We start from the raw sequence: 22977 nt of genomic DNA, 5'->3' as shown, positions 1-22977 counted from the left end.
CACATTTCAGTGAGGAATATGCATTTTCGTTTGGCTCGTGTGATGCTCTGGAACAAATCTGAGCAGGCTGGAACGCATTAAAAACGTTCAGAATACAGTACGACTAATATAAAACTACCCCTTTTACTGCCTGACCCACTGCCAGGGTCTATATATGGCATAACTCCGACCTCTAATGCCCGTCAGAGGGTTAATCAATAATTTAGCACTTGAATTCAGTCTTTAAAGAAGAGGTTTGTACATTATCGTACAGCCTGCAACTGTGTGCCTAAGATGTCCTAAAATGGAGCTGTTCAGTTGGACTGTTGTACGTTGAAGACCCAATCTGAACCAGCCTAAAGTGAGACAATGGGGGGAGGGAACAGTTTCCTTTCCGCACAACAGGAGACTCAAAAAACTCAGAGGCAGAGAAGGAACATTCCAGTCTAAACAATACTCCTTCGTACCTCTGCCACTCTCGCCACAGTCACTTCAGGCTCTCGTGCTCATTCAAGCATGAACAAAAGTAGCGAGGCTAAGAGGTTGTGGGCATACTCTGGCTTTAGTGATGTCTACTGTTGCGAGCGAGAGAAAGGGACAGAGAGAAAGTAGGACAGGGAAAAAGAGGCGGCCAGCCTCAGCTTTCAGCATCAGTGAATGTGCTTACAGCGCACCTTAATATTTCTATGTGTCATGAGTTATTTGTGTCACCTAATATGTGTGTTTGTTTGCATGTGTGTGCGTGGTAAAGGTGCAGGGGGGAGTGGAGAGGCTGCGGCCGCCGTCGCTCCTCCTGATAGGGAACCCTCTCTGTTCCGGTCCACAAGGTCACTTCCTGCTGTTCGCCCATCTGCCTGGTAACCCCCCTGTGACCCCGTGGCCCTCCATGTCTGCATCTCGCCAGATAAGAGGGTTTCCGTGGAAACAGCGTGCGTTGCTTCACTCCCTAACCCTCTCTCTCACCCCTGCTACGCTCCTGCTAATCCAGACCCCGTACCCTTCACTGTCCTGTCCCGAGGCTATCGCACACACACACACATGCAGATGCACAAATAAACTACAGTAAACACACGAGGAAAACGCTGAAGTGTGTCATGCCAGTCTCCTTGACCTACGGGAGGAACGTAGCCATATCCTTGACCCTGTGACTCCACAATACGTGCACAGCCAGATGTGACATGCTAATGAGGAGGCGGCATACACACTTATCATAATTGGAGTTTTTATGTATGTCTTTGCATCCATACAGGAGATATGTACCTGCCTGCATGTATATGTGAATATTGCAGCTGTGAGTGCACTGGCTCCTTGGTACTAAACTGAAGTATATAAATCAGACGGTTTCTCAGTGAAAGAGGAGCATTATTTGATGAGTCCTCGGCTCCCTCCAGGGAGGAAGCCAGTCAGAGGGAGACAGGAAGCAGAGCGTGCTCAGGGTCACGGTGTCTGAGGGATGAGACGGATTCGTGAGCAGTGAGGACATTGACATGCAAGCGCACACACACAGACGGACGGACAGACAGACATATGCGTGCCTGAACACACCCACACATACTCGCGCGCAGCGCAAAAAAAGAGATCCCTGGTGCTCATGACCTTGGATCAGCCGACTCGGCTGAAATAACATGAGGAGAGGTAGATGGAGCTGACAGTCTGAAGGCTTAGGGATGAGGGTTCACAGGGGGACCCAGGAGGTACGTGTGTGTGTGTGTGTGTGTGTGTTTATGTGCATTAAACAGACAGATATATATAGACATATACATAGATATATAACATTTAATCAACCAGGTATTTAATCAGTTATCAGACTGTCAGGTGCATCTCCTCAGAAGGGTGCAGTGAGTCATAACTCAGTCAAATCTTCACACAGAGACCTGATTAACTGATCTTATTTTGATTTAGTTTAACTTACACTTCCCGATTAAATCATTATCTCCAATGACCATCACGAATAAACGTCAAGAAATCATATAAAAATGATGCACCTTATGACTCCAGAATTTAACTAAGATGTATCCATTTTTAAGTTAGCATCAGTACCAAAAATAATCCAGTCATAGTAGTCTGTACATTCAGGGGTATATTGAAAACAGGCACCTCTAATAGCTAATTCGGCAGTAGAGGCTCAAAAAAACAGCCTATTTAGGAGTGTAAACTGGTTTGCAGTTGTCTCAATTTTGCCTCAGTTTCATAGTGTCAGACTTTGAAAACCTCTGTGATAAACAGATAGCTAGATAGACAGACAGATAATCCCACCTTGCCAAGCTGCAGGTCAGAAATGGAGCAGGCGTCTATGAAGGCTTGGGCGATGACAGACAGACAGGCATCCATGTGATCCGTCTTATCAATGTCAAACACAAACTGAGGATTCTTCAGGATGTTCACCCAGAAACGCAGAGGTAAACTGCAGGGGGAAAGATAAGCTTTTTAAAACCTTGCACTTTGCACAGTGAGGCGGCCAAAGGGGACTTTAATCACAGACTTTAGTCGTCTACCTGTTGGTTTTCCAGATGTGCAGGGTGTCTGGGTCTGTGATGCCCCGTTTGTCTGCCTGCTCCTCAAGGAAGTCAAAGAAGTATTTGACAGCCAGAGGGGGGCGGTCCGGGGGGATGCTGAGGATGGCTTGAAAGAGGTCATCCAAGAACTTCTGAAGAGTTCCCTGTGGAGGAAAAAGAAAAAAGGGGGCTCATACATACGCAGAGACATGGTTTCATGGGATGTGGGGATTTCTAGATGGCTCCTGAGGCTAATATAGGCCATAAAAACAAGAAATAGAAAGATGACTCAGATGTTGAGCTGTAACCTAAGTCTTAGTGTAGTGTTAACAAACAGTCTCTTGTTTCTTGTGTTCACCTTGGTCGACAGCAGACGTGTCAGGTAGATTTCAGGGAGGACCTTCTTTCGGTGGCTCTGCCTGTGTGACTTCCTGTTCTCCATTGACTCATCATGAGGTAGGACCTAGAAAAGAGGAAGCCAAAGATCAACAGGTTGAAGTAATAAATCACCCTCATAAGGGCCTAAATGAATGCTCTACTGTCTTTGCTGTCCCAGTTGTAAGAGTGGAATTTTCTGTTTCTTGCATTAGACACATGATCCAGAAACCACATCAGGGTATTTTGAAACACTAAATAATACACAGGATTGAGGAACTGATGGGAGTTGGGAAATTCTCGTGGTTTTTCTTTGGTTCCTGTATGCAGGATCCTGTCTCTGACCTGCTCACACAGGTCTAAATAGGGGTAGGAAAAAGAAACGAGACAGAAACCACCTACAAGTGTCAAAAAAGGTTTACAGAAATCTAAGAGCAGTAACTGAAGGCAAGCAGAAATTGATGCATTTCAAGCAGATTATTTTTACAAACTGCCTTTGAATGATATTAAAGAATATGTTCACACAAAAATTAAAAATTTAGTTAGTATCGACTCACCCACATTAAGATGGAAAGTTGGGGGAAGTTTCAAAGTCAACAAAAGAGTCGTTTTATGTTTCGTTTCTTTGTTTTTTTTGTGGTTGTGGTTTTTGTGTTTTAAAAAGTCCCCACGTACTTCAGTTATTAAGATGACCTCCAACCGTGTTTTTCTGTGAAGCTCAAGAAATGTTTTGCGGACTATGAAACTTCACCTATCTTTCCATCGGCGTGTGGGTGAGTAGATAATATAAAAGGTTTAATGATAAAGGTTTGAGGAACAAAACATCAAACCTTTAGTGTGTCAGGGACTGAGATGTTGGTGTTGAGATGATGTTAACGTTGTGGTTTTTAGCTAGTGTTTTGTAGTTTTACAAACTTTACTGTCTGTTTTCTCTAAAAAATTCTGTGGCATAATAATATTTTGATGGCACAAATGTCTAACAGTCACATTTTTCTAAAATTCAGATTTTGGTCTCAATTCAAATAAAAATAAAGGACCGAGATGTTGTAATGAATTATTAACATCATCAAAATAGATTTTTCAGTTACAGGAAATTTACTTAAGCTAGGCTAGCCAGGCTATGGCGATGTCACCAGCTAGCTTAACTTAATCCTGTGGTTTTAAGTTAGTGTTTTGTAGTTTTGCAAACTTTACTTGCCGTTTTCTCAGATATTGCACATTTCTATGGCACACAGACATTGTCATGGTAAAATGGAAAAAAGTCTAAAAGTCACACTATGGTCTTGATTCAAATTCAAAAGTGTAGTTACTGCGTTTTGGCTTTGTAGGGCAGAACCGTCCTGTAAAACCAACTATTCACCCGGCAAATTGTGTTCCAAGGAACTCATTATTTAAAGTCAAAAGGGCCCATATCTTGGCTGACGTTTATAAAAGAGCTTAAGCTGCATTAGCACTGTCATGTCCTCTCAGCAGCTTTCCTTTTCACCTCCGTTCACCCCTTATTCACTCTGTCGTATGCCCGCTCCGGGCTGACTAACAGTGGCACACACAGGAAAAGCTCCGGTGATATACTCTGAGCACACTTACAGAAATATTCTGGAGATACTCACCAAGTGTACATACTTCTCCGTATCCAGATCTTTAACTAAGGAGGAAAAAAAAGAAACACACAACAATGTGCAATCAGTAAGGTGAAGACCTGAGAGGAAGGAGAGGACACAGAGGGAGGGAGGACAGGGGAGAGCCACAGGAGGGGGGGAGAACGAGAGGTAGATTGACAGGAGAGCGAGGGAGATAGAGTACATGTGAGGAAAGAAAGTGATTAAGGTGGACTGTGGGCAGGTAGGGGAGGGGAACTGTCTGAGAGAATGAAAGAGAAAGATTACGAGTGAAAGGAGAGAGAAAAGAGAGAGATTAGGGGAGACAGACACACGGAGTCTCTGATTGGTTCTGGAGCCAGTGTAATGAGATGGTAATGCTCGGCCAGCGCTGGGAAGAGCATTAAACCTTGCTGGTTTATATATAGATCTAAACACAAACACACTCATACACATGCACGATCATGTATGAATACCCGGATACATGTAAACACAAACATACAAACTCAAAGCAGACACAAAGACAAATGCTGTATATTATTGTGCACATGCACACACAAGCACAAACAAAGGCATTTGTGCAGACACACACAACAGCATTGTGAGTGTATTCTCATTACAGCCTGTTCTGCCAGAGATGCTCCTGCCCAGCGGGCTTCAGTCCAGACCCTCAACACTGATCACAGGCAGACAGGACAGTGTTTTATATTAGCCAGGGAGCACTACAGGCTCATAACACCCCCTTGATGCTTTGAAGCTGGAGCCAGGTTTGGCGCACATAAGCCTATTTTTGGCCCAGTGTGAATGAGAGGAGAGGCTTTGATGGACAGACCCTGAGCAGAACTGAGCTCTGGTCTGGTACTGATTATGTAAGGTAGGCCCAAGACAACGAACGGACAAGGCCATTAAAGACAGCATGTAAACTCATCTGTCAACAGGCAGAGCAGTCATTATATTTGGAGTCGAGGCTGAACAATATGGGCCAACTTGTGTCGCATTTTTCCCACAAGCTGACATTTGCTAATGGAGTACATCTATAACAGAGAAAAAAAAGCTCTGAATGAGGCGGTAGCAGAGAGTATGTGTCGTGATTTATTAGGTGTGAGTGTGTTTAGATGTCCGCTGTGTCTTTCGGGGATGGGAGGGTGTGCAGTTTCATGCGTGTTTACATGAGCGTATCGTGTTCTCGTGACCAACTAAGCATGTGCTGTTTCCTGTGATGGAGTGAGTGTGTGTATTTACCCAAGTGTGGGTGAGTGTGTGTGACAAAGACACGGGGAGTGGGTATGTTTGAAGGTGACGTACCTCTCCCCAGGGTGTTCTCTTTCTTGTCTTTCAAGCTCATAGCTAGCGATGCCCCCTCTGGGATCTGTGAAGGGAGAAAAGAAGAAGGGGAGGGGACGAGAGAGGACAGAGGGCACAGGGTCAGGGGTTAGCTCGGGTGCACCAGAACAGCGTCATTAAGCATGCCCTCAAGGGGAGTGTGGTGTTGAGAGGTGCATATGTTGGTGTGTGTGCGTGTGCGTCAGTCTTGCGTGCATCTAGAGTGGTGGCAAGTCTGCAGGAGCCTGGCTGGGCTCATTAAAGTCAACCCGCAGTGAAATGGATTGAACAGCCTCGCCAGTGAACCCAGACTGTTAGTACACGCTGCAGCTCGCTGCTTTCACAGCTCTGTCCCAATGGCTCAGCAAAAACTAAACAGAGCACTTAACAAGTACAGGTAGAGGGTCGGAGGTTGAAGGTCACTGAACGACTGTTTACTCACGCACAAATGAACATAGACATAAGCAAACACACACACGTAGAGACTCTCTTAACGGCATACTAGACATTACAATTTACCCTTTTCTTAGAAAGTTTTTAAAATTCTATGAAACTTTATGATGAGTGCTGAAAATAAATGATTATAATAATAATAATTATTATTATTATTTAATTGTATTTATTTATTTTTTGTAATTTAAAAAAATATCATTTTACCATAATTAACGTTTTTGCAATGAGTGTGTATGTATATTATCACTAAAGTGATGTTTGTCAAAGTGCATTAATCAACCATATACGACATGATTGTTTCATTTCCTGCATTTGAGGATGGCGTATGTAGTAAATGATTATAGTAGTTAGTATTTTATTTATTTATTTATTTAAATATCTGATACAACTTATCAAGGGCTCACATAATGTCAACTATTATTTCTGAGGATCTCCACACGCAAAGGTTTTAAAGGTGCAGTATGTAAGAATCAGCCACCTGTCAAATTCAAAACAAACAGGCCAGCATATCAGCAGGGTTACTGCTAACTGCTGCCAACTGTAGATGCCGTTAGCTAGTTAACCTAGTTAGCTGTGCAGCTAGCAGTTCAGAGCACCGAGGGAATGTTGGTGTTTCAGGGCTAGCTGGTTAGCATGCTAACTTCAGTAGATGCATTGCAACATGATACGATGACATTATAACGTCAAAACTGTTATTTCCTCACATTCTGTTAATAATTTTAATTATTAATTATTTATTAATTAATTATTATTATATAATTAATTTTCAATCTTATCAACTGAAATTCTGACATATTAATTAAAAATATTAATTAATAATTAATAATATACCGCTTAAAGACATAATAATACTCTGCTTTAAATACTAATTTTTCATATTTCCACTATAAGCGACACTGACATTGAAATGACAGTGAAAACTGAATTATTGTTTCTCCACTTGAATGTTTGTCCACATCGATCTGCTGAAATAAATGGACTGTAATCACAACACCCTTTTCTATTCTACCGCCTCCAGTCTACAACACATTGATCCATTCACACACACATTCATACACTGATGGCAGAGGCTGCCATGCAAGGTGCCGACCTGCTCATCAGGAGCGGTACAGCGCTTTCTAGCACAATATTTCTGTGGTCAGCCATTCACACATAAAATCACACACAGATGTAACAGCTATTATCTTGCCCAAGGACACTTTGATGTGCAGCTGAAGCTGGAAATCGAACCGCTGACCTTCTGATTAGTGGATGACCTACTCTCTCTACCTCCTGAGACACAGCTGCCCCAAGGACGGGACATTTCTCTGTGCTCACCTTAAATCTGACTGTACAATGTCGACGTGCGAGCGGAGTAACCAGTTCAGAAGCCAATCATGGTCTGTTATGTAACTGACACGTGTAATGTGGTAAACTGAAACCTCCTGGTCACATACACTGAGAGTGGAGACACACTGTGTCCGACAGTTAGACTTTTAAAAATAATGCTTCAAAGAGTATTCACATCCCATCATGATATCAGGTGAGTGGGCAAAAAGGAAAATGTATTTTAAAGGGAAAGGGTGTCTGCACACTGAATAGATACTCCCAAAATGATGATTTATTAAGTCCAATGAAGCCTGATTATCGTAATCATATTAATCATATTTGATGAAATGTCAAAACATTGTAATTGCATTTATGAATTTATCTTTTTGGGAGCATCTACTCAGCATTCATGCACCATTTCCTGTTGAAACTCCTGGAATAAACAATATTTGCATATTTGTAGATTCTGGGTTTTTCAATAAGGCAAAAGAAGTAGATGTATTCGTAAGAAGTCTTCAGGTAGGAAATGTTTTGGTAACCGTTTATAATAACAATCATTAATAAATGGTACATTTATAGTTAATTAAACTTTAATTAATAGTTATTTCGCTGTTAAACAATGTGGTTAGGGTTAAGTACTAAAATGCTATGATCAAGTAATAAATCAAATATAGTACAGTATAGTATAGTTACTGTTCATTTACAAGCAACTGAAATAACAGTTAATTGACAACAATAACCTTTTGTTGTAAAATGTTACCTAATTAGTGTTGTCAGAACACAAACACACTGTATACTGTTTGTCTGAAGGCAGAATCTGTGTAAAAGCAGCAGCTGTGCTTCAGCTATGCTGCAGTAAATGACCTGCACATCATTCAGCGGCAGACAAACACAAACAGAAGCACCAATAACAAAGTGTGTAGCGCCACATAGAAACAGAGAGTATCCTCCCACCCGCGGACAGCCAGTGACACCATTTATAAGGAGTTCTCACCTTCAACACCCCCGCTGTTGCTGTTACAATATCAGGGATACAAGGGTACAGCCACCACAGTGGTCTCACACGTACACACAGATACAGACACGGACACACACATACCTGGTAATGGAAGACTGTGTTGAGCTTCTTCCTGCCATCCTCCATCACTGAGGAGTTATCCAGGTCCTGCAGAAGCTTGCTGTTGCTGCCAGAGTCAAACCACTCTGGAGGACAGAAAAGAGAGAAGGCAAAAGAGACAGAGATGGAGATGGGAGGAGAGGGATATTAGACAATTTCATCCTAAATTTGGAATAGAAGATGCAAGACATAGGACAGCCAATGCTTTCTCTGTGTCACGACCTGTGGAGAAATATTCCCGGGCCATTAATCAAATCAGCTCTGCAGGCTGCACAGCTTTTGAAAGCAATAACTCTTTGTGATTATGACTCTACACTCTCCTCGATGCATTCTGTCATTTATTATATTGCAGCCGCAGGTTAGTTGAGCTTCATGAGAGGAATTGACCTTTTGCAAAGGAGATTACTATATCTCAGAGGGTTGGGAAGGGGAGAGGATGAAAATAATCAGAAAAAATGTACTCTTACCCAGGTCTACATCCTCTGCTCGGGGCCACTGGGAGAATGGCAGGTTTTTATAAAAGGCCTCTAGGATTTTCTCCTTCACCTGGCAGATTGTGTCTGTATGCATGACCCTGACAGACAGTGAGTCCGTGCCACAGCCCTGGAAGGACACGTTCATGTTCTGCAAAAAAAAAAAAAGGAATACATTTCATACTTTAGTTCTGAATTTCAGCATGACTAAAACTTTCTGGCAGTCAACTCAATCGAGGTTTGAAAAAAGCCAAACTGTCAGACTGTGTGAGGTGTCAGACCTGTGGCTTGGCCTCAACATTCTCGCGGAGCAGCCACTCCTCATTTAGAGTGTAGCGGGCCTTTCCCGTGATGGCATCTATGGAGCCCTTGTTGATCTGCTGCTTGATTGCGCACAGCAGCAGGAAGAAAGGCTCACCCACTGTTTCCTGCAGAACGTGACAGAAAGTCGGTGTCAAAATTCAGAGCTGTGCTAATTCTTTTAAATGAATGTTTTTGCAAACATCGCAAACTTTGCTGAGCCTCCTTCTTTTCCATCCTCACCTTGAGGTAGCTGTACATGCAGATGGACATCCAGTTGGTCAGCATTTTCTCCACGACAGACTCAGTGCGGCGCAGCATCAGTTTGGGGTTCTTGGCAGCCGAAGCATCAATCAGGTCCACCAGCAGGTCTTTCATGATACTGGTGTAGTACTCCAGCTTACCATGAAGGGCAATAGTGAGCAGAGACGCCAGGCTGCATCTGAAGGGTGAGAAAACAGATTAACAGAGGAGACAGATGAGCAAAAACAGGCTCTTGAAAACATGCCCTGTCAGTGTGTGGTCAGTACATTACAGAAACAACAACATGGTTTCGTCTTCCACCACAGCACCTGTGACTGCAGAGCCAAATGAAGGCCTGATCTAATGCAGGGAGTGTCTGTGTGAGTAAAGCCAGAGGTGCAGGGGATTTCCCCAACAAAGCTCCTTTAATCCAGGAGAAAGGGGCCGCATCAGTCAGTAAGTGCTGATGCTGTTTTGGGACAGGGATGTGGTTTTGCCTCTGGATGTTTTCCCCACAATGACTGGCTAGTTTTAGGACATCAAAACAGCTCCACTGATAAATGAACAAATATTTACAAAGCTGGATTAACTATTTCAGTAAGGCAATGCCAAAGCCATGCAATAAATACAACCGTGCTGTTAAAAGGTTTGTGAATATGGAAGTAATTATAAATTATATAGTATATATTATATAGTGATAGTCTACCTATTTTTAACCTTTTCTCCAGCTGTACTCCCGATTGGTAAATTGTCCCATTAACCATAACCTAAATTGGCCATTAGAAAGAATACAGGTTTTAAAGCACTGTCGCATTGGCAATCTCCACTTCGTGTAAGCAGTCTATGGGTAAAATGCTCTGAAGAGTCAGGTGATATTCCTCTGCGGGTTTGCTACAACAGGCGACACCCTTCACCTTGTTAATGCAAGAAATATCGATTATAGCAGCTTTAAAAACACCTCACAATACGATGATAGCGTTAGAGACCTTTCACGTATGTTGTTAATTGAAAAAATGGATTACAGCAGCTTTAAAAGCATCGCACAACATGATGCAATCCAACACAACACCGCTGCTACTGCTTCAATAAATGACCACTGATCTAAATTCTTTCTGACAATGTTTACTCAGGGTATAGTAAAATTAATTCTACTAGTTTTAAGTCAATCTAGATGGATGCTTTTTCTATACCAGCTCTATATACCAGTTGATGCATTTACCTGTCTCGCACTGCAAAGTCCTTCTGCTGCTCCAAGGCGTGGACGAATGTGATCAGGAAGTGCTTGTTGTTGAGAAGAGTGGAGAACATTGTGATGCCCTCCTCTACGTTAGGCCTTGTTGTGTTGGTGGCCTGAAGACAAGGAAAAGGGGATGAAGCAGTTATTTCTCTGCGTGGTATCACCTAAAGTGCATTACACACCTGCTGCGCCTTCCCTAATCTATTTCACCCCCTCCTGTCTCGAGTGACCCATCTAGAGAACGCTTCATCTTTCTATCACAGCTCTTCCTTCTGCTTTCTTCAGACACCTCTCTTTCTGGATCTCACTCCACGGTATCTCCCACTCTCGGTCCCTGACTGTGTGTGATTGTCTCTAAATGTGCCTAGTCGACTTAATGAGCATGGTCTATCTATGGGTGCGACTAAGCAGCAGTGTGATGAAGTCTTCCCTCTGGACTGCAGCCATATGGTGTGGTTTGCAGCCTGACAGAAGGAGAACAGGGGTGTCCATTAAGATAAATGCCCGCCTGTGAGATTTATTTGCTGTGACCTGGAAAACACTTCCTGGGAAGACGATGTGGATCCAAGGCACTTCATCACGGTTAGACAGGCTCCCCCGGCTGCCGACCCAAAACTAGCGCTGCAATCGTTACTTTCTCTCTTTCAAACGTGCGCACGCACACGCATGCAGGTGCCTTCGCTTTCAGCACATACTCGCGCAGAGGTGTGTGAAAGCGCACACTCCCATCTCCCACTCTCTCTTTATAACTCTCCCTCCCGTCCACCCCTCCATTACACACAAACACACACACACACAACTACAGATGGATTTTGATGAAAAGCATACTGTTCGGGTGTCCAAGAGCCAGTGGGAAGGGTGTCAACAACGTGTTATCAACTTGGTGGGCAGTGTATTTTATGACAAGCTGAAAATTTCTTTGTGTCTCACTCGCGAGAAACCACTGTGTGACATTCATTAGTATTCATATGTGCGTGTGAATCATGCCGACACACTCCACGCACACATCATAACAAAAACAAAAGGTAAAAACACACAATATGCTTTTCTTTACTCCTCATCAACAACAACCCCACTGTGAAACCTTAATAAGCTTCAGTGTGACCCAGTTGAGCAGCAAGGGAGTGAAAAAGGACCCGAATCGAGGCACTCTGGCAGAGCAAAGCACCACCTGACCTAACAGCCTAATGGCTTAACCCCTCACCTGCCAGTCCTGCAGCAGCGGGTGGGTCTCTGGCAGCGCTCGAGGGCCCAGACCGTCATTCTCGTAGGCGGGCTGGACCAGACTCTTCTCGTAATCTGAACACATCTGAAACACATATAAACACATGCAGAATACTGTAATACAAAGTCAGCTCTGGTTGTAAACAAAGGAGGATGGATGGATAGGCAGGGAGAACAAAAAGAGCTGGCCTGGAGACTCTGGCTGTAATTTTGGGAGTCTGGAACCAAAGGGCAGAATTTCTCGACGAGGCTCTGAATAGGCCCTGACTGACCATGAAAAGGAAACATGACACGGTTTCACGAAACGTCGTGAGCTTTAATGGCTTCGGAGACAAACTGACCCAGAGCCAAGAGGCAGCCTTTCAACACAGGCTGTCATTTCAGGGGAAGCTACATTTGGCTTGCATCCTCGCTGTGTCTAAAAGTCTAACCCTGTTGTGTGTGTGTGTGTGTGTGTGTGTTTGTGAGTAATCTATAAGACCCAGAAGCGCTTGTAAAAAAACAAGATTAGTGTTTGCTGTCTTAGCGGAAAACTATGAGAGAAACGAGACTGAAGAAGAAACATTTGGATTTATGTTTCCCTCCATGCCGCTTTTCATCACTGTCCCTACTCACTTCCTTCACGACGGCAAACAGTGTCCAGTGTCCACTGCAACAAACCGGCGCGGCTGCCGTTGCGCAAGAGCATGTATGCTTGCAAAACATGTGTGGGTGTGTGAGCCGAGCGCGGAGTGTGTTTTGAGAAATCAAGGGGAAAGTTTCCTTGTCTCACTGCCCGCCATTGTTCTGTCTCCTTGTAAGTCCATGCCTGTGGTTGGAAGACAAAGCCCGCTGAGCTGCGTCTGTCTATAGCGGTGGAAAAAACACCCACCAACAGATAGCCCTTCAGGGTGGATCACACTTCAGAAAAACGCTTACCTATTAGAACACATTAACTGTCCCACAGGGTGCCAGAGTGAGCTACACTTTGCTAGACGTCTACTGTGCGTTTAAAAGTTCCAAGGTGAATTTTTACCCTGCATATTACAAACAGTGGGAAATGTGAAATGGCACCAAAAGTACTAAGACCCCATTGAGAAAAATGGTATGTCAGTGTGCCAGTGGAAATCAGATAGCAGGGGAAAAAACAGGCTTTCTCACCTTGGGGAAGAACGTGCGTGTGACAAACTGTTTGTACTCCAAAAAGGGGATGCCCTGGCTGCGATTCAACTCCTTGGTTAGATCTGTCATGTCCGTCTGCAGCTCTGCAAAGCCTGAAAGGACAAAAAGAAAACAGGCTTGAATCCTGGGAATGTTTTGAAAACCACAATCCTGTTTCTGGCTCCTCTAACTTCATTTGTTCCTTAGCTAAATGAGTCAGAAATCAGTTCACAGGCAATAACCATCAAATTCTCTCAGGCAGCCGTGGGATCTGTGAGAATCTGCCTGATTTCAGGGGAAGAAAAATATATGATCTCACACAGAAATTTATCATCTTATTTCCTGGTTGAATACTAAATAAGCCAAACGCTCATCCTCTGATCTTTTTCCTCCCTCTCTCTTCTTCTCCCTCTTTGCCAGCTTGTGCAGTCCAGCACGGCACAGAGGCAAATATTTACCAAACAACAATCACAGCAGCCAAATCCAGTTTGAGGCCCTCATCCAAAACATGTGTGCAGGCTGAGGTTTACATGCTGCAGAAACAGTATCAGCATATATGCAGACACTGACTTGAATCTGCATGCTAATACGGGAACCACTTTACTGGATAGCATGGTCTAGGAGAGGATAATGTTCTCCTCTAATGAGACGCTGGAGATCCCTTTATGGAGAAGCTCTTCCTGTCGCAGGATGAGAGACGTATTTGGGTTACAATGCCAGTTTCTTCAAATTGTGTGTGAGTAGAGAGAAAAGAATACTAGACCTGAGGGATTGAAGCCATATTTCATTACTCCTGCAGGTTATTTATCCTGCTGCTCACTAAAGCGTCATCTAAACCACCAGTCTGTTCACACTAAAGTCCTGATTGGATGCAGGAATGTCAAACCTCCCCTCTTTCTCCCTTTTCAGACGAAAACCAAAACCCCTCTGTTCCTTTCACCTGGAATATGTCAATTCTCCATCTTCCTTCACTCCCTCTTCCTTTGCTTTTATCACATCTTTCATCACAGCTGAACTATCACTCGCTTTGTGCACACTCACCCTGAACTCGGCTGCAAATCTATCTGCGTCCTCTGACTAAATAACCTCTCGTCCTCCTCCCACGCTTCTGCTTCTACCCAGACTTGTGGCCCTGAATCCCGCTCCTATCTCTTCCTCCCTCCACTTTTCTTTCTCTATCCGTCCCCCCTATCTCTACGCCATAAATCTGGGCGCACAGACACGGAGTGGCCTTCACACAGCTTTACTCTAATGCCCTGGACACACATACACACATATGCACAGATAGACACAAAGTACTAAACATACACACACGCGCACACACACGCACACACACGGCTTGTTCCTCCAGCGTAGACACAGCAGAGGCGATGCGGCCATTCAGTGCGTCTTGCCTGTGACTGATCATTTGTCAGACACTGTGTTTTATGAGTCACGCTTACTAGGCACAAATCTGTCAACTGTTGTATCTCCCTCCCACTTCCTAGAAAAAAACATCGCAAACAGACACACATTTTGTATGCACACACACACGCACAAACAAATATACTATGTGGTCAATATTTCTGTCTTCCCAGAAGCTCCTTTTTCATGTCAATCGACACAAATAATCATTTGAGGTCTAAACAACTCCGAGCTTGTACAACAGTAGAGGGTGTGTGTGTGCGTGTGTGCGTGTGCATGTGCATGTTCTTGTGTAAACACACCTTTACGGATCTCCTCTCTGATCTGAGACTCCATCTCCTCCATTTGGAGTAGAGTTTTCTGCCAGTAGCGCTCGGCCCTTCGACTCTTCGTGCAGTACACTACGAGAGCTGAGAAAGACAAAAGCAATTGATATACAATATGTTTCAACCCAAAGACTGATATCACACAATGACAGCTTCAAACATAATGGATAGGTTGCATATTAGTAGCTTGTTGACTTTTCATCAGTCATTCTAAATCACTTATTAAAGCCTTATTCTGCATGACCATATTAGACAACTACTACTGAGTTTTCAGTTCTGGGGTCTGAATGGGTACCAAAACCAGATTGGGCGACGAAAACAGGGTCAGCTGCCTGTAAGGACATCATGACAGAGGTGAAGAGACTGAAGAAGACGTTGACTGAGGAAGCTATTAAAAGAAAAAGACATAGTGACTGACCAAAAGGCAAAAGACGGGAGTAAATCTAAGGCTGGATTTTGGTTGTTGGCGACAGCTTCGCCAAGCTGGCGACAGATACCAAGCTGGACTTTGCTAACAGTCCGTGTAATTGTCTCTGGATCAGGTTATGTTAGCTCGGCATGCTGTTACTCATTTGAGTTGTATGCAAAGCTTGTGCAAACCTTCACTGCCGCATGTTATCCTCAAGTTTTCAAGACATGACATTGTTATGATGTAATGAGTTTTTTTTATGTAGTTAGCACGTGGTGTTACATTACACCTAACTAATTGTTACAGACGTGGGATTTACGACAATTGTGTTACACTCGTGTGGTGGGGGGGTTGCTTTAACTAAAACCTTTCCCTCATTAACGTCCTAATTACTGCTTATTGATGGCGGGCAGGGACGTTGTTGAACATGAATTACAAGATGGTAGTGCCACAAGAATTGTCATTCTACCTTAATAACACTTAAAAAATGTGGTCTAATCTTGTGTGATAAAACACAAAACTAGAGGTGTTTATAGTGTGTGACTCCAAATAACTTTAAATACATTAAGTTTTAACATGTTCTCCACTCCAAAGCTCGCTCTCTCTCATCTCTAATTCACTAGTAGAACCTGTTGTCGGTTAATAAGCGTCAAAGTACTAGTGAAGGAACTAGTCAGGGACCTTACTTATTAATAAGCACTAATTAGGAGGTTGTTGACTATGGTCATCCAGATAAGGGAATAGTGCTTTATATTTACTCAAAGAGCCAGAATTATTCTAATATGTGTGCTAACCAAGATTTGAGATTGAGCCTGTGAGAAAAATGTTAGCAAAACTGTAAGAGCTTGTAAAGGAAAAGCTTTTGATTTTTAATGTTAAAATAAGAATTTTGTGAACATATCATTTCAAAGGTTACGTTACACACAAAGTCTAACGAGAAAAAAGGCTTCGGCAAATATGTGACAACAGATTTAAGGCAGGAAACAGTGAGAACATCCCCACAAACCCCAATTTTCACCCCCTACACCTGCTCTGTACACACTAACACAAAGATTACAGGACAAGAGCACACACACACAGACACATAAGCACGCAGAGTAGACAGTGAGAGGAACAGCGGGGTCTTTGTGCTTCAAATACAGAGGAAGGATGAAGCAAGTGCGTGAAACTACGACCCCCGAATTCCTTTTATCTGTTCCACATCTGGAGCGTCAATCGCTACAGCAGGCACACATTCATCAACCGCTGGTGAGCATGTGTACACAACCTACCCACGGTGCACACCAGTAGCATCACGCAACACACCACAATGGATACCACGATGGCCAGCTCACTGCCGCCAAGCTGCACTTTGGCGATGATGTGACGAAAGTTTCCCACTTGAACCTAGAAAGAATAAAGAGCAACACATTAAAACTGGACTGAGCTCCTTCAAAACCTGCCTCTGCTTTTTTCAATTATTTGTTTTTCTTTTATCATAGTAGTAATAGTTGTGTGCTTGTGTGCAGCCCACGTGGACACCAAATATACCGTTGCATTGGTGAAACCTGTCAGAAAAATAATCTCACATAAAACCTTATATTGTAAACAAAACCTTTGTCTCATCTCCTACAGTAAGCACTATAAATAAAACCTACTACAAAAGCCTCCCTACATGAATCATCACTCGAGTCTTTTATAATCATCTGACTAGAAGTCGTAAGAGATGAAATGCATTTTAATATAGCTCTTTAATCATCATACAGTATAAAGAGCAATACAAATCTCCTAAATCACATAACAAACAAAGCTTATCTTCTTCAAGGAGACCATTAAACCTACCCTACTTATACATAAGAAACAACAGACCATCACTCCAAACACATTTGTCTTTTATGAATATTACCGGGCACTTTGACCTGTGAAAAAACGGATTTTCCATAAAACATAAAGTAATTACCCAGTTATAAGATCTTCCTAGTAAGCCAGATATCACCCTAACTTCAAAGCTGTGCGAGGATGCAAGAATGAGAGTGATGTGACCTGTTTTCACAAAGTTTTTTATAGGTTCCATGTTTGAGATTTTGGGCATTAATGGCAGCAAACAACTGTTTGCTGTGTAAAGATATAGTGGAGTAATGGCATCCTAAGGAGATAAATTGAGTGTGTTGTAATCTGACTTTTTCTTTCTTACAAGGCGACTCTCAAAACCACTTGGTGACACTGTGCATTTTGTAGTCTAATCGTTCATCTGACATTTTAGCACGGTGAAATGAAGGTGGACATAACTTTAGTTGCTGTTGAACATGCAGTGCATATATTTGTTCTGAACAATTATTTTCCACGTTATGCCATGTTACATAAACAAAATTTGAGGTGCTTGGAAGTAGAAAGACTCCTGCTATCTCTGCAAGATAGCAGCCGTGTTGTTACTGCAGTCAAACAGTATCTACAGCTCAGACAAGCTTGCTGGGGACTTAGTCCAATCAGATTGCGGCTCATTCCTAAATAGCCTCTCAGAGTCAATTAAGGTCTCTCCTATCTCACCTACCTCCAGGTTGGTCCAGCGTACTTTGGTTAATAACCCTTTAAGGTTTTTGACAAGAATTGATCATTGTTGTTGAGTGAAAAAACCAATCAACGTTCAAGGTATGTGTATACAACACAGAGGGTTGCATAATGGAATGAAAGTTTGAAACTCCTTCATGCTACACAAACTTAGAACATATATACAGTTATTTATGCTATAAACATATCTACATAAACAAAGTTTAAACAAAGGAGATCATTCTGCACTGCATTTCTTACATTTGTGTCGAGGTGCATGTAAACAGCAGCAACAAGATGGTAATGACAAAAAAAAAAGTTTCTTCAAAATTTCAACATCAGGTAAACACTGCCAATCAACCTTTGACTTCCCGTGAGCATCAAGCATCAACGATATAAACACAGAGTCCACTTCTCCACATCCTGCAGTCTGTTGGCTTGGAACAAGGTCTCCCTGTTGAGTGCAACAGCTTTATCCAGGATGTTGTGGTGAAGACATGTTTCTGTAAAGATTTGGCCACAACTGTCTCTGATTTCCCATTGTTTGACCCATTTGTTAAACCAGGCTGGATGATCCAAAGATGCCGTGGGCAGGGGCTGTCTCATGGTCCGCTGCTCTTAATCCAAAACCTTCCCTTTCTTCTGAAATGAGGATGTATTTATTTCTGCCATAGGCGATACGTGTTTCAACAACAAAGCCAAAAAAAGGAAAAATAGCCGTTGCATCTGCATGTGCCGCGGTTGCCATGACATAAATAAAAGGTCCAGCAATTAATTTACTGTTCGACTACTATTTTGATAAGTACTAAAAATTAAGAGTTGCTAAAGGCTCCCAACTTGACTCGGAGCAGGCTTCTCTTCTCCTCAGTGCGTAGGTAACTTGATGGGTATGAAAAGTTACATGTCTGTTTTGATTAGCGACCGGCTAGAGCAGGCTTAATAGCTGACTCGCTGTTACTTATATTATGAATTGGTTCTAAAAATGTTGCTGAATGTCAAATATAGCACTTTTAAAAGCCTTTAAGCTGGAGGCGAGCAATCGACTTACAGTGGCAGTGAAGAAGATGAAAGTAGTCCAAGTGAGAGGAAATAAAGGCACGAACTTCTTACTCAAGATGTGAAACTGTTAATAACCTCCCTGGGCACTTGGCTGTCAAGTGATAGGCTGGAGCTTGATATAGTCCTTTGTTTTATTTTGTATAAAAAGTTCTGCATTATACTATAGTAAACCTGGTTCATCTGATGTGACAATACTTAATTATGATGAGCCAATAAAGCAATTTGACTGAGAAGGAAAAACAATGGCAGAGAAAGACGGAGCAGTAATCAGCAGAGACAGCAGGTGCATTAAGTATTTTTTCTTTGTATATATAGTCTAGAAATGTGTGCACTGTAACACAGGAGGTTTCTAATGGGAACACAAGTGTCTGCACATGTGCACAAATCTACAGACACATCATTTTTCTCATGGACACAGGTGCATGCAGAGAAACAAAGCAACACACGGTAGATTTTGAAAAATGGTCTCTCACTGCAACGAGCTGGAGGAGTCACCCAGTTCAGAGTAACCTAGATGTGACAAGAAATGGACTTTCACTTCTGCCTTCTGATTAGTCAGCAGGGCTCTGTGGTCCCTCCTCACATCTCTCTCCCTCTCCTTCCCCAATCCGAACATACTTCATAAAAAAGAGCCTCTGATAAAAAGCCTCCAATCCTCACACCAAATCCCTCTTACACCGGTCTAACTCTGAGGAGGGGGGGGGAGGACTGGCTCACCGAGCTCACTCCTTCTGCTCTCATTCCCTCGTTTTCTCTTTCTGGTCTCGGCGTTTATTTACCCAGACCATCAGCGAGAGAAGGCCCTCTTCCAGAGACTGCAACAGCCAGGGCCTGGTGTAATGGAGGGGAAAATGCCATTGTTCCGTGTTCCTGTTTCTCTCGGGGTACAAAAACACTGCTTCCCGACATCCACTTCTGCAGCTCAGCTCTACTTCAGAGCCAAGCAAAACACCGGCATATAAAAATAGATCTGCCACCGTAAGTAAGCGAAGAAACGCAAATGGCCACAAGCTATACACACACCTCAACGTGCATGCATGTACACAAATGTGCCAACACAAAGGGGAATGCACATGAGCTCCGCTTATGCACACTAATCATCCTCGCAGACCACCCATTTGTGTTATGACATCTCATTTGACCCTTGCACTGCCTTTATGTCTTTGCTAATTGGTCATGTTTAGTCTCAGACATCCTGAGAGACATACAGGGGGAGGGGGCTGGTACGAGACGAGCCACAGGTACATAGAGAGTAAGGTGGTGAGAGAGAGAGAGAGTGGAGAATATAAGAGCCTTCCTTCTATTTCTGTGTCAAAGTGGAGAAATGTTTTTTACAGTACAACTGAACTGACAGACAGAGACACTCTAACATATGTTTCTGAGCTATTTCAGAACACCACTCACAGCCTGGCTCATATTTAAATATAGATGAGTGCTTTCCCCATTTAATAAAGCTCTATCAAGTCGACCAAAACGGACAACAACAGATGGGAAACGTAGGTGAAGAGATTGTGTGCACAGGGCTCGACCACGTCTTGATTAAGACTTTAAATCTGACAGAGTGAACCCGGAGACAAAACAAAAACAAAGACGACTGGTGGAATCACCACTGACTCAGAGGGTCTTGCCGTGAGCACAGATAATGTCTGTGTGACTGGTGTGATGATAGACGGACTGATAAAGGATTAAAGAGATGACGGGGAAAACAGTTCACCGTTCCACTGTGGCATTGTGGCACCACCCCCACTAACTGCTGATTCATGGCTGCATGCTCAGAGTCTACAAACCATTCATAATGCATGAGAGAAACACACACAACACTGACTGTGCAGATCAAATCTGTCTGAATGAACAGCACAGATGGTGTGGACTCTGACTGAATGTTTTGGTTGAGTACAGTGTGACAGATGGGTGATATCCTTAAATTATCAGGGTCTATCCAGCGATATTTTCAACACGGTTCTGTGTGAGTCTTTGTATTTCATTATGGTGTTTCACATGCTTGCATACTTACAGTGACAGGCAGCTCTCCCTCACTGGAGCTCAGCAGTCCGTCGATGGTGCAGTGGAACAGCTGGTCGTTGTGAAAGCTGATGTTACAGGGATAGGAGCCAATCATCACCGAGAATTCCTCAGGCACCAGCTCCAGATCGCTCGGCCCTTTCTGCGCCAGAAACGAACAAAAACAGCCGTCAGCCGGTCAGTGGTAAGAGACTGGAGGGGCCTGGTTTTAGCAGGCACAGATAACATTCATAAAGACCACAGCAGCTTTAACCCACATATATGTGCAGACACATATTCATTCTCCTATCCACACACACTCGCACACAGAAACCAAACTGCGGCAGGCCTGTCACGCAGCTGTCACACAGAGGAAGCCAGCACAGAACTCATCCATTCTGGGCTAGAGTTCAGCTTAAAGCAGCAAACATTCCCGCTGCCTCTCTCACATGGCCAGGATAGTTTCTACAAACAAACCCGCTGACAGTCATCCCCGCCTCTGCCCGAAATAACATTCTCAGGGCCTTTACAGGAGCCCGTTGGAATAAGCTGCACAGCTCTTTTATTAAATCAGTCCAACTCTCTGTTGGTGTCAATCCAAGGGCCGCCTTTTAATGCAAAGTAGAGGGGCATTACACCGATTTTACACTTCGCGTTCAGTTTATGTCAAAACAACAAAACAGTTGTCCTCCGAGGCTCTAGAGAGAGCTTTCTAAAGTCTGAAAAAATAGCCCTGATACCACAGTGATGTCATCAGGTTGGTTGGTTTAGAGACTACAGACTTATAGCAGAAAGCCTGTGGGGCATCCTTGAAAGAGGTTTACCAGGAAGGGAGGGTTTAACTAAAGATGCTTGTCCATGCGTGTATATTGACTAAATATTTATTCCACAGGACGCTCTAATAAAGATTGTCATAGAGGCAAATTTCAGTTTGAAACTTGGCTCTTATTTGAAAGTTTTGGTCATCACTCTGCACTCCAGAACCTGATCAGTGAACGTGGCAACATCACTGTAACTTATGGTGGATTCAATTTACATCCAAAGTCGGAAGTCAGAGCTGGGAATAGCTGGGATCACACCTGAGTTGACTGCATTCAATTACAAGAAGTTGGAAAACCAGTTCTAGCAACACCAGTTGGTAACAACATATTACACAACACGTGCACTCATATTCGTTGGATGGTACTGTGTGTACGTGATTTAATAAGACACAAATAAGAATAAGAATATGGAGCTTTCACATCTGTTGATGAACGTGCAGCCATCTTGGATTTTGAAGTTGGGGTTGGTACGGTGCATGTGACCATTCGAATTGGAAATCTGACTTCAAGGGGCATTCCAGTTGTCCGAACATCCGATATGTTGTAAGCAAGTCAGCAGTTTAGCTCCATATCTAAAGCACGATATCTGGAGGTAAAACTACACCAGGAAGTCAGCCTGTAAACTTCAGGATGTTTAAAACAGACAGTTTGACTATATAATTCAACCATTAGCCTTTGTTTTCTCTTCTACATAAGTTTGGCTAACCCAGTGTATTATTTTAAAAATGCATGATCCCTCTGACTGCTCTTGTTTCGTGCCCTGTCAGACTTTTAGCAGCATTCCTCTGCAATTAACTCGGTATGTACCATGTTATTATTAATGATGAGGAATGATGGCAACGACGAAAATAAGATCCAATTTGGATGAAACTGCAATTTCCCTTTAATGCAAGCATGACAAATGAGGAAGTGTGTGTGTGTGTGTGTGTGTGTGTGTGTGTGTGTGTGTGTGTGTAAGCACGAGCGTGCATGTGTGTTTATCCCCAGTGTGCTTCCTTGCTTTGATTACACCCTTAGGGCCCTGTCCTGTCCCTACTGCAGGATGCCACCCCCTGGGTCTCTGTCAACAAATGCTTCCTAACACAGACACAACACTCGCACAAGCATATACACATTCATAATTCACACATACACCAACACAATAAAATATGTTTGTGCATATTGTG

The 22977-nt window shown here is 43.2% G+C and overlaps 1 protein-coding gene across 1 annotated transcript in view; it reads right to left on the bottom strand.

The window, feature by feature from the left end:
- Window positions 1–22977, bottom strand: part of plxnd1 (plexin D1) — a 70093-nt gene that overhangs the window by 2245 nt on the left and 44871 nt on the right. The window contains exons 19-33 of the mRNA XM_084366778.1: window positions 21004–21153; window positions 16676–16790; window positions 14972–15079; window positions 13266–13378; window positions 12106–12210; window positions 10884–11014; window positions 9665–9863; window positions 9403–9549; window positions 9116–9272; window positions 8631–8734; window positions 5753–5816; window positions 4460–4494; window positions 2833–2937; window positions 2475–2638; window positions 2236–2383 (exon numbers count right to left, since the gene is read on the bottom strand). Coding sequence (XP_084222904.1) covers window positions 2236–2383; window positions 2475–2638; window positions 2833–2937; window positions 4460–4494; window positions 5753–5816; window positions 8631–8734; window positions 9116–9272; window positions 9403–9549; window positions 9665–9863; window positions 10884–11014; window positions 12106–12210; window positions 13266–13378; window positions 14972–15079; window positions 16676–16790; window positions 21004–21153 — 1845 coding nt within the window. The remainder of the gene's footprint in view (window positions 1–2235; window positions 2384–2474; window positions 2639–2832; window positions 2938–4459; window positions 4495–5752; window positions 5817–8630; window positions 8735–9115; window positions 9273–9402; window positions 9550–9664; window positions 9864–10883; window positions 11015–12105; window positions 12211–13265; window positions 13379–14971; window positions 15080–16675; window positions 16791–21003; window positions 21154–22977) is intronic.

This window comes from Pagrus pagrus, assembly GCF_965226575.1.
Source record: "Pagrus pagrus genome assembly, chromosome: 11".
NCBI classification, from domain to species: domain Eukaryota; kingdom Metazoa; phylum Chordata; class Actinopteri; order Spariformes; family Sparidae; genus Pagrus; species Pagrus pagrus.
Note: the sequence above shows the minus strand (reverse complement) of the source record. Positions and strands in the feature narration are given on the sequence as shown.